We start from the raw sequence: 12,927 nt of genomic DNA, 5'->3' as shown, positions 1-12,927 counted from the left end.
TGTCTGCTTATTTCTTGTGCGGGACTGATTCAACATTTATGATTGTTTGGGGAGCTCCTGGCTTAACCCCATTGGACAGGGATTTAATAGTCTCTATGTTGTCATCATAATTCAAACAAAATAGTTATTTTTTTCTGGTGTTCCCTTAGCGGTTATATTTCAAGGAATTTCAGCATCCCGCATAAAATATATTCCTATATGTGTTTTGTAAACTTTAAATTTGGGACATACTATGCTATTCATTTTGCTGCTGCTTTAATAGCATTCCCTGTATCAGATCTTAATATCTGGAATTACCAGTGCATTTTTTGAAATTTTTATAATTTTTACAAAAATTTTTATAAAATTTATAATTTTATAAATTGTTTTCTTTTTATCAGTTTTTTTTTTTTTTTTTGCGAGGGCTTTCTCTAGTTGTGGCAAGTGGGGGCCACTCTTCATCACGGTGCACGGGCCTCTCACTATCGCGGCCTCTCTTGTTGCGGAGCACAGGCTCCAGACGCGCAGGCTCAGTAGCTGTGGCTCACGGGCCTAGTTGCTCCGCGGCATGTGGGATCTTCCCAGACCAGGGCTCGAACCCGTGTCCCCTGCATTGGCAGGCAGATTCTCAACCACTGCGCCACCAGGGAAGCCCTTATCAGTTTTTTAAAGTTCATATGCTTCCCAGAATTTTCAAATCTAAAAGAATGCTTTTAGTATTTCTTACCAGAAGAGGTATACTAGAAACCTAGGTTCTTGCCAAAATTCTTAATCAAGTACGTATGTTACTTTTATTAGATATTTAAGAGCAATCAACTTGTACCTGCAGTCTAAGTATGGGTTTTGTATATTTAGAAAGATGTGACCATAAAGTACGCTCTGATCTGGGAGGCATAGTAAAAATTCCATATTTAAGACATTTTTTTCTCTTCTCTCTGTGCGGTGGCAAATGAAGCATATTGCTTGAAACATGCCTTATAATTTTACTGGATCCAGCTGTGCATGTTTTGGTGCATAAATACACTCTGCATTTGGAGTTCCAGTGGAGAGGAGAACACAGCTTCTTTTCCTTTCTTGTGTGATTGCAGATGTCATTGGCATTTGAAATTACAAATGCCTGTATGTTCATGTTTTAATTGCCTCTTAGAAGGCATATGCACAGTCGTTTTTGAACAGGTTTCCTAAATTAATTGGAGCATTAAAGGCACTAGAGAGGGAAGAGTCTTATATGAGTCCTATATATCCTGTGTATAAGTGGAGGACACCAGAAGTTCTGTAGTGCAGTCCTATTATACATGCAGCCATATCTCATTTCACATTATTTTCTGATTATTATGCTGTGTTCTTGTCTTGACATCCTCTTAGGAGGTGGAAACCATCCCCTGCTGGTACCCTATGATACACTGACGGCCAAAGAGAAAGCCAAGGATAGGGAAAAAGCACAGGACATCCTCAAGTTCCTGCAGATTAATGGCTATGCTGTATCCAGGTAAAAGCACACCTACTCCAGTTACACATTCTCGTTGTAAGAGTGAATATTTAAATATCCCTATCAGATTTAAGGCTGAAAATGAACTCAGTGATCTCTTTAAATCTTAGAGCTACTGTTTAGTATGTTCAAAATATACATGTCAGAAACATTAATGCCCTTAGCTGTTGTGCCACATAATTGAGTTCCTTACACTTCTTATGTTAAGTCCCCATCCATCATTTAGGCAAAATCCCTAGGCAAAAATGACACTCTATTTTTCTAAACGCAACATTTTATTACATAGTAATAGTTATTTAGTGCAGTTTTATATCAGGTGCAAAGTATTTTTTATAAATTAAATCTTTTTTGTTTTTAGCTACAAGAATATTAGCTAACCTTGCAAATTTATCTATATCTGTGTGTGTGTATATATATACATCTATATATTGCTATATGTAAAATGTTAAATATACTTCTCTATATATAAGTATTTAACAAAATATATTTCATTTTTACCTTACCTTCTAACAGTCTTTGTAGATGTTGGTTTCCATTTTTCCTTTTTGCTGTTCTAGAGGATTCAAGGACCTGGAATTGGACACACCTTCTATTGAGAAACGATTTGCCTACAGTTTCCTTCAGCAACTCATTCGCTATGTGGACGAAGCCCACCAGTATATCCTGGAGTTTGGTAGGTACCATAGTCCTATTACTAACAGCCCAGTTTTTGTTATTCTTAACACTTACAACATCAGGAGATAGAACAGCATAGACTACTGGGCTGCTTGTGGTCTGCTCCCGGATGGTATAAACACTTTCTATCCATCCTAATACTAATTTGAGTCTAAAAGTCAATAGGCAAACTCATTTTTAAGGATGGGTAAATTTTGAGAACTTAAAAAAATCTAACATGTAATACTTTTCTCCTTAAAATGTTTATCGGCACTGATTTTTCATTTTGAAAGATACCTTGGATGGACATCAGATTTTAAGGTACACTTAAATCTTTCCTTATGAAATTAATTTCTCTGCTCTTAAAAAAAACTAAACTAAAACCCTATGGATTCTCCAAATTTCTAGACAATGTAAAGGCCTTGAGTTTAGCCTTTGCAGGGTTACACATTTATATTAGAGTATCTGCAATACAGAATACTTGATTATTCTCTTAGAGTAAAAGGAAAGACCTCTTCCCCATCTGGCTCAGTGCCATTTAAGTACAAAAAGAACTCCTTATTTTAAATCTAAGATTCAGAACAGATCATCAAGACAGCCTCCTCTCACTTCTCTTATTTTGTGTTTGTCCTCAGCATTGTTGAATTAAAATTCAAGTTGTCAATTACTCACCTTCGTGTCAGATCCCCTTCCAGCCACTGGTTGGTATTAGGATATGAAGAAGTAGTTTGGTCCTTTTTGAAAGGCAGTGTGCTCTGCTGGTGGTGATCTTCTTATTTTCTTTTCCAGTTTTAAGGTTCTCTTTCTGTTTTTGTTTTGGTTTTTTAACCCTCATTCTTTCTGTTTTCAGCCCCTTTCCTTGGGGCCCATAGTCCTAGATCCCTTAATGATACATCAGCAACAAACCCCTCCTAACCAAGGGCTCTTTTTGCTGCTGTTTTCTTAGGATTTATATTAGTTTTCAGCACAGCATCAGATTAAAGTTTATAGAAATTCGAGCTCTGGTATTTTCTTGTTCCTGGCCCCTGGATCCCAAATGTGATTCGAGATTTTCTACTTGAGCATCGTTCTCTTAAAGAACCTCCCTCTTTTTCCACCTGCCTCTTTAGCTACAGTACAAATGCTATATTTTTGCTCTCTTAACCATCTTTTTCATGAAGGCCAATTATACAAACTAATCTATAATATGCAGTCTCTTTGTAACTCATCCAACAATATTTTTTTAAAATATGATAGTCATCTTGACTAGTAGCCAAATTAGTCTGAATGAAATTTGACCAAAGAACAAGCATGAGGCCATGGTGAACTTTTGAAGCTTTTATGCACAAAGTTAAGTGTTGACATTTCTAATCCACATTTAAAAGTATCTGTATGAGTAGCAGCTCTGGCATCCAGCCTTCTTTTTTGACAAGAGAGAGGAGAAGAGGGAATAAAGAGTGATCATTTGGAAAGGGAATAAGAAAAGTTTTTGCTTATGTATGGGTAGCATAAACAGAACTTTGAAGGGTAAAATGTGTTTAGGCTTTGCTTTACTCACATTATATTCAAGTTTCTGAATAAACCTCCTAGGACAGCGTTTGTGTATAAGGAGTGGTGAGAAGCTAACTACAGGGCAGATTCACCCACTTCACATATTTCTTTCTCTCTATAGGATAGAGAAGGTCTTATGAACAGAATTCTGGGGAGAAATAAGGTTAGATTAATATAGAGCCCAACAAAATTAGTTTCTTTTTTTTTTTTTTTACAATTGCTGCTGTTACCTGTTCCTTTTTCAGGTGGCTTTGGCAAGGCAAATTATGTACAAGAACTCTGTCAAGAGGAGAAGCAGAGTTGAGACTGTCTACACAATTACTTGTTTTCATTTTCATTTTTCATTATTACTAAAAACCAAAATTTCTGTAATACCTTGTTCTTTTATCTTTCACTTTATTGCCTTTGCAACACATCTTTAATATATTCTTTCTTAAACATAGACTCATGGTGATGGTAAGAATATGCCTATGCCTTTTTTGAATTTTTGTATTACATCACAGATCATATTCTCTCCAAATCTTTTCACATTTTCTACAGAGGCATTTTTGTTAAAATATATAACGAAAGGAAAGATATTTCCTGTTTAGTTCTTTGCAATATTAGCAGATTTAGGTAGGTACAAATTTCTGTCTTAATAACGTTTATATGAGCAGGTCCCTTAGGTGGATCCAGCCATTCTGCATAATATGCTTGAGAGAGATTTAGTGCAAAAGTGATTTAAAAGAAATTGAAATTCGCAAGCATTGAAAAGCCATTATTTTCTTTTACTTATTCATGGGAAGAGCACTGTCTGATTTTACAAAGTATTACCTAAGTTCTCTAAAAATTATCCTGAATTTATGCTTAAGATTTAATAAAGCGTATTTCAAATTGTTTATATTTCTGTGTGCAAAAGAACTTTTTCAAGCAAAAGTCAGTTTGATTCTTATAAAATATGGAAGCTCTGCTTACAGATTTTACTGAAACCTTATATCCAGTTCTGAAATTCTTAGCTTTCCAATCTGTTCTGCATAGCATCGTGGTTATTATAGTTTATTACTACCTCTTCTATATGCATGAAACCTCCTTGGTATGCATGAGGGAGGTAGGAAAGGCCACCTTCTAAGCTGAACGCATTCGGTCAATCAGTTCTTAACCTTGAACTCATTTTCTACACCATGGGGAAAATTCGGGGCTTTTTGCTTTGCTTATGGAAATTATCTTTTGACACCGGTGAACTTTTTTATTCTTTAGCAGAATGTTAATTTTCCAACCTAGTATTACAGCTGTGGTCCTCCCCTTCATCACGGGCACTGGCTTCCTGAAATTTTTCCATTGGTATATTAATGGCTGTAATTTGCAGTCACACCAAAAAGTCACTATCTTTATTTAGAGGTCTGTGTTAAAATCTAACAAATTATGTTTACTTATTTTCCACTCACTTTTCTCACCCCAGGGAGCTTCTTTCTTACTGAAAGAGAATGTGGGATTTTACTGCTAAAAATGTGGGATTTTTACTTTATTCCAGTTTCCTCCCTACATGTCAATCAGATCTCAAAGCTACACCAGTATGTTTGTGCTCGTAACCACATGTATGGGCTGTCTCAAGAGCTTTTTTATTTTGATTTGGGTATGTTTTTAATCTTTTTTTAAATTACACGGCTGAAGTTAGCCTTTATATTTGTGTATTCAGCTTAGTGGGGTAACACATTTAGCAATGTGTTCTAAACTTAGCATTTGGGGTGACTATCTTGTCATGTTTGAAGTGCAACGTGTACCTAAAAACTCTTCATGTCTACAGATGGTGGCAGCAGAAGCAAAGGAGAACATTTCCCTTATGAACAAGAAATCAAGTTCTTTGCTAAAGTACAGTATACAATCGTCCTGTTTTTCCTTCAATATGTTTGTTTAGCAAATATACTCTTTAGATCGTTGCCTCTTTGTGGAATGCACTTGTCTACAAATGTGAATTCTACTCTAAGTAGATATTCTGTGGCATGAAAATAACTGCATGAATCATGTGGGATAAATGTGCTCCCAGCACCTTTGGTCATGCTTTAACTTGCTCTGCTCTCCGTACCGTATTTCTCAAATGACTTTGTTCTCTGTGAAGTCTGACTCAAAGTTCTCTTTTTTGGCTTTATCATATGACATAAAGGAGAAACATCTGTTTCCTAACATTTGAATATTGTTCTGATTTAAAATTTTTAGATGAATATTTCTTTGTTAAAGAGGAAAAGCATGAGTTAATTTATCCGTGGGTGCGTTATAAGAGCCTATACTATAGAATCTTTATTGTGGGACCTGAATCCTACTCAGAAGAGGAAAACAGGCTCAGAGAGGATCAGTTGTTCATATTTAGAGTATATCCCATGATCTTTATTTATTCCGTTTAATACGAATTCATCAAGAATTTGCTGTGTGCACATTCCAGCCAGTACGAGAAGGAGATGAAGAGTTACAGAATGTCCACATTGGGTCCATTCATGTACTCAGTGTTTACTCTGAGCCTGGTCTGTGCCATGCATTGAATTATGTCCTGGAGATTCACTATCGCAAAGACAGAATGCCCTTGGGAAGCTTTCCTATTTACAATATGTTTTCGTTAACCTGAAGACCTAATGATTTCCGTCCATTTCCTCTCAAAGGACTTGCATTTGGTGGTTATAGGTCATTTACAAAATGACATGTTATTTTGATTGATTAATATTTGGTTTCTATTATATGTTTTCAGAATTGTACCCTTTACCGTCAGGGAGATTTCTCTTGTCTTTTCTTTCCACTCAGTATTGCACCCAAAATCTGTATCAGTCCTGTGAAGTCTGTCTTGGGCTGCACATTGCTGGTTATCTGTTCTGCTAGGATGTAATCACCCTTGAGAACCAGTGATCAGAAGTGCTGTATTCATGGCCTCTAATCACACGTTTAAAATACATTCTTGTATTTCATTGCCTGTGCACTCAGCGCCCCTAGTGATTTTGTTTGCAGATGCATGCCTAATGTGGCTTAATTTCTACTAAGTCTGTGATTCATTCATTCACATATTTATTGAGTACCTATTATATGTCAATCACTAAGTTCAGGCAGTGTCACCACTTCCTAGGAAGATCACTAAAAGCCTTTGTATTCCTATTATTAAAAAATATACCTGCCTTGTAGGGGAAAAAATGTATTTAGATAGGCTTGAGTCTAAATACTGGTAATGCCAGTTATTATTACTTTTTTCATTTATTTATTCAACAAATATTTATCTAGTGCTTGCTACAGGCTTGCAACAAGGTTCTAAGCGCTGGTGCGTCAGTGGTAAATGAAACAGAACAAGCAGTAGTCATAGAGGCCAGGAGAGGGCTTTAATGGGAAACAAACCCAGAAATGTTTCTTTCTCTTGTGTGCCCTATAGACTCTTAGGGAGAGAGACTAACCCAAAAATCATACACATAAAATATAAAGTCGCAAATGATGTTCAAAGACCAGAGGATACAGGGAGTTTATCTAGTTGACAGGCCTGCGAAGGCTTATCTGATGAAGTGCCACTGCACTGAGGCCTGCAGGAGGAGTGAAATGAGTAGGTTACAGGGTGTGGGGAGAGCATTTCAGACAGAGGGAATGGCAGGTACAAAGCCTGTGGATGGGGGAGGGGGAGGAATTGGCCAACAGCCATCAGGATTGGAGGGCAGAATTGGGAGGTGGGCTTTGACAGAGGCCAGGTAAGAGCTTTGTGCAGGTAGGTAAGTGGCAATGTGACTTTGAGTAAATCATTCACTTTCTACATCTCAATTTAATACCTAGAAATCAGGGATGATGGCACCTACCATACAGAGTGGTTACTGGGATACATGAAATGATAGCATATCAGTTACAATCCTCAGACATCGTAGAGACTCAGTAGAAGGTCATCACTGATTGTTTTTGAACCTGTCAGGCACGGAACCGCATGATGTGAAAATATTAAGACTGTTTCATTTTGAGAAAATATTAAGACTAATTTCAAACCACTGAAAATTTGATGTGTTTTTTTATAATTACACACATGTGCACACACACACACACACACACAGGGACTGGAGACAGTAGAGTGAAACTTACGAGAGGCATACTTTGAAATGGTGCTGACTGGCATGGCTGTGGATATTGGGGACTTATTGCATGTGGACAGAACTCTGGCTGCTCTAAAAACTCAGCACTCATTCATCCCCCAGAAGAGTCCACTGTGTAGATCTGTTTTCTTTTCCTTTCTTTCAGGTTGTTCTTCCTTTAATTGATCAGTATTTCAAAAACCATCGTTTATACTTCTTATCTGCAGCAAGCAGACCTCTCTGTTCTGGAGGACATGCATCAAACAAAGAGAAAGAAATGGTGACTAGGTAAACAGCTATAAAAAATAAAGACTATTGTTTAAGTGTATTTCCTTTTGAGAAAGAGCATCTCAGGTTCTTGAAGTAGGATCATGCAAAGAGTTCCCACCCATGTTCCCGGGCCCCTGGCCCCTTGGAATCAAACACTATGAGAAGGATGGTTTTGGCAAGTTAATACATGTGTTCTAGGTGTTGAGTTTTCTTATATTTTACTGCTAAATGTAATGCTGAGTAGAAGGAACAAAATACCCAATACAGAGTCCACAAGTAGAGGCTGGAGATGCATCAGTGTATTAGTATTTTTTGTTAAATGATACTTTTTAACATTGGATTCCCTAAAATTTATTCAAATCTAATGTTTTTGCTAGCCTGTATTTTTCAGCAGAATCTCATTTTCAGAAATTATAACTTTAAATTTTAAAAAAATTATGAGCAATCTTGGGATAAAATGAAGTAAACATATATACTTTTTAAAGTTCTCTGCTCACACCAGTCAAGCCAGCATCCTAGCAGTGCTTTCTTATTTCTCTTTAAACCCAAGTATTCTTTGGAGATTTATTTGTGATTCTGCTGGGGATTTCAAGTTTGAGTCCTCAAAATTCTGCCAGAACTTAGTATACATGAGAATCAATTACTGAGAAAGTCTTCTTCTGTATTACATTGCACAGGAGTCCAAACCAAGCTTTTAGATTGTATTTGAAAAAAATTTCTGTAAACATGAGTACCCTGTATAAAGTAAGATACAGGCTTTCCTTGGTCTTGACTTTTTTTAGTTATCTATTGCTGTTTAGCAGTATTATCACAAGTTTAACATCTTAGAAGAGTATGCATTTATTATTTCACAGTACCTATGGATCTGTCATCAGCGGCTTGCCTGGGAAACAAACCTCTTTTTTTTTTTTCTTAAGACTTTTTTTAGAGCAGTTTTGGATTCATAGCATAGACTTGACTTTAATGATATGTTGAATGGCAGTGCAGTATCAGCCTGTTGGACAGGGTGAGATGACATTGAATATAGACTGTCCCCAGAGGGTAAAGAGGAAGTAAGATTCCTGCGGTGCATAGCACTGGGGGTGGGATCCTAAGCTCATCTGTTTACTCAAATTTATTGTCTAGTTGGTTGTCTACCAACTGATAGGTAGCCAATCATGTGATGTAGGATTGCAGCAGCATTAAAAATGTTTCCAAACTTCTTCAAATAATAAGCTTCCTGTGAAGTTGATAAAATGGTTGATAGTTAAAATAACGGAGAATCCATTCCAGTGACTTACTTTGTTTCCACCAACTGTGTTACCAGAAGGAAAGGGAAGGAAGAGCTACTTTCCAAGATGTAAATAATCCCCTCCCCTTCCCCACTATGGCATGGCCTTCTTTGCGCCTTCCCTAGGAGAGAGAGAGACCCATCTCTCCTCATTTCACACGTGCGCTCATCTACACCACTGGCCCCGTGTTCCCCTGTGGATGGTGAGTGCTCACAGTAGCTGGAAAACGCCAGGACACCAAGTTATCGTTAAACACTATGGAACCAAGGCTACTGCAAAGTCTCCTAGTCTTTCCTGGCCGGTTAACCTTTTGTAACAGAAACTTTGTTCCTAGAGGGTGTTGTTAATTTAATCACACTCATTAACATAAATCAAAATACAGTTGGAGAATATAGGGAAAAAAAGGAAAAAAATTATGCAAGTTCTGCTCTTTCCCTTCCCCTTTTATTGTGTCTTGTTTTCGCCATTCATTTTTCAGTTTTACTCTAAGAACTGTTCACTAACTACAGAAGTAACTAATTCTCCTTTACCAACTATATCCCTCATAGAAGAAATCAGAAGAACATCACGAGTCTATGCTAGCCTCCGTTGATGTAGTTTTGGGGCCTTTAATAACACTGCCCCAGTTTTTAATGATTTCATCTTCAATTTTTTTCTTCACTTCTTGGAAAGAGGGTTGGTGAGTTTTACTTCTCCCACTAGCACTTCCGAAAAAGGGAATGTATGCCATTAAAATTTAATGTATGCCATTAAAATTCCAACGCACAGGAATGAGAGACATGAACAACAGAAGTAACTGATTTCTTCACAGTACTTTAATGCCAAACATAGGTAGAATGTATCCTCAGAGAGAAAAAAATCAGAGTTGAAAAATGAAGGTGATGATAAATAAATTATGGTACATGTTGTCCAGTCATTAAAATGATGATGGATACAAATACATGATAACTTAGGAAAACTATCATTTAAAAAATAAAACATTTGTTCAAATAGTATTGATTTGGATTTTTTAAAAGAACCTAAATTTTTATGTATAGAAAAGTACTGGTAAGGGATAAATTTAATGTTAATGGTTGTTTTCTTTAGGTAGTGCATTGTAGATTTTATATTACTATTTTTATGTGTTTTCCAAGTTTTTAAAATGAAAAAAATCTTACTTTAATAATCATAAAGATATGTTTTAAAACAACCAACATCACTATCACATTAACGAAAACAAATTAAATAATTTGTTTGGCATGTTGAAATGGAATCACTGAAATTTGTAAATCTCTGATTTCTTACTACTTCAGTTAAATATTACTTCAATGAGTAAAATACGTAAAAAATACAACAAAACAGGTTTAAAAAAAAAACTGGCTCTGCTACTGTGAATAAACAAGCATACCTGCATACACATGATGAGCATTGCCATGATCGTTTTAATTTGTATTTAACAGTTGGGTGTAGCGGTAGTCATGTGGGTCTAAATTAATTTCTCCACAATTAAAACTAGGTTGTTCCCATTAGTTGTTTAGATACCTCCTGGTACTAGAAATTAGGTATCGAGAATTTCCTGTCCGAAGTCAGTATTCTCTTGTCCACAGAGATGAGTTAGATGGGGTATCTGCACTCCAGGAGTATACATGGCAGTGGCTAAGTATATGGGAATAAATATTTTTCCAATAACAGAAAGCTGAGTGGTGCTATAGGATTCAAAGTAAAGTTAGAACCCCTTAGATGGGTGTGGATGGGCTGGAGATTTATGGAAGTCATGACATTCAAAGTTGATCTTAAAAAATATGTAGGTCCGAGATTAAGAAAAAGGTATATTTTTTAGATAACAATGTACAGCATAGAAGCTGGTCATTTAGGAGAAGTATAGGTTATGTAGATTCATGATGGAACACTGTAATTGAGAGTAACTGTCAAAATATCTTTTTTCTTTTTACTTAATTCATTAGCACTAAGAAGCCATTGACGCTTTTTAAATAGAAGAATGAGGACAGTCTGGGAGCATAAGGGATTGATAAGAGTAGCACGGCTGGGAAGCCATGGCAGGCGTTAGGAGCTATGGCAGGGATGCAAGCTGTTGTAACAGAAGTGCTACTTCCAGTAGGTGGGTTTGCTACCCGTGGGTTTGTTCAGCAAGTATTCTGAATGCCCCGCGGGTACAAGGTGCTGTCCTAGGTCTGAGGATAAACACACAGATACAACAGCACAGTTCCCAAGTTTAATGGACTTAGAAGTATAGCTGAGGAGACACATACGTATAGAGCTAACCATGAACTACGTTGTGATGAGTGTAAATGAGCCATATATAAAGTGCTGGGAGTGCACAGGAGATGTAAATGCAGAGAGGGGCTGCATCTGAGAAACACGGAAGAGGGAAAATAAACATGCCTTGGTAATGAGTCCTATCTCAAGTAGAAAGGAGGAGGCCAACCTGGGACTGAAGTTTCACTGCTGAGTGGTTGGAACAATAGTGGTCTCACTAGCGAAAACAAGAAACTTCAGAAGAACTAGTTTTGAGAAGAATTTACATTTGGTTAAAGAGGTACGTATGGAAGGATAAAGTACTAACAGGTCATTCAGCTGGAGATATCCAGCAGAAAGTGGGAAGTAGGTGTTCGGTGTTGGAGAGATCAGGGCAAGAAATGACATATTTGGGGATTATCTATACCCATCTCCTGCTCGAAGCTCTGAAAGCAGATGAAACTAAGGGAGAATCGGAGAGAAGCTGAAAGGTCTGAACCAAAACTTGGAGAATTATTACATTTCCAGGGTTTTCAGAAGTGGATCTTTGAAGAATAGAGAGAACAATTAATTAGAGAGGAAGTGGGAAGTAATACTGTAAAACAGAAACCAGAGTTTCACAGATTTAAGTAGTTAATGATGCCAAGTACTGTGGAGAGCTCTCCAGGTTGGAGACTGAAAAGGAGGTTATTAGATTTGCTACTTAGAGGGTATTGAGAACAAGAGAGTGTTTTCAGGAGAGCAATGAGGTGGAAAGCAACCTCACGAGGCAATGAGTCAGGGAGGAAACTGCAGAATGAATTCTTAAGAATGTTAATAATGAAGGGATATAGAGAAAGGGGATAACGGGATTATGGAAATTGTCTTTAGAAAAACTATAGGCCAAAGTTTATAATAATCAAACCTTAGAGTCTGCACAGAAGCTATACGCTGAAAGAGGATGACACAGGAAGGGAGAGAGATACGATTTGTCTTTTCTCAGGACCTAGCTTTCTATATATCTGTATTTCTCTCTGGTGGCACATCTGTTACTAATTAGGGACACCTAGCGTTAGGAAGCAGCTGATATCATAAGAAGTCATTTTTTTCGGAGAGGTTCTCCAACATAAATGTGCTCAGGATACAGAGCAATTCTGTTTCCTATCACCGCGCAACACCCCGGGTCTAGATTAAAACATAATTCTAGTATTATAAATTCATAATTCAAATTCATAGGTTAAAAACGTAATCCTAGTATTATAAATTCAACATCATCGCAGAATGTTTCACTCTGGATACTAGAGAGTGTCAGCGAGTAAGAGATAAAAGATGTTGCTTAAAATAGACTAGATTCCAAGAATCCAAAATGTGTACAATTCTAAGATGTAATCACTCTCTTTACATGGAGACAGATCCTTGTTAACACACAGAAAGCTCAGTGAATGAGGGCACCTGGAGAAAG

At 37.0% G+C, this 12,927-nt stretch overlaps 1 protein-coding gene across 1 annotated transcript in view; it reads left to right on the top strand.

Moving 5' to 3' along the window:
- RYR2 (ryanodine receptor 2) overlaps window positions 1-12,927 on the top strand; it is a 537,153-nt gene that overhangs the window by 380,041 nt on the left and 144,185 nt on the right. Inside the window, exons 59-62 of the mRNA XM_061190410.1 lie at window positions 1,345-1,468; window positions 2,026-2,141; window positions 5,436-5,500; window positions 7,877-7,998. Coding sequence (XP_061046393.1) covers window positions 1,345-1,468; window positions 2,026-2,141; window positions 5,436-5,500; window positions 7,877-7,998 — 427 coding nt within the window. The remainder of the gene's footprint in view (window positions 1-1,344; window positions 1,469-2,025; window positions 2,142-5,435; window positions 5,501-7,876; window positions 7,999-12,927) is intronic.

The sequence above is a fragment of the Eubalaena glacialis genome, chromosome 1 (assembly GCF_028564815.1).
Source record: "Eubalaena glacialis isolate mEubGla1 chromosome 1, mEubGla1.1.hap2.+ XY, whole genome shotgun sequence".
Classification (NCBI taxonomy): Eukaryota; Metazoa; Chordata; class Mammalia; order Artiodactyla; family Balaenidae; genus Eubalaena; species Eubalaena glacialis.
The sequence above is the reverse complement of the archived record's forward strand: the minus strand, read 5'-3'. Positions and strand labels throughout refer to the sequence as shown.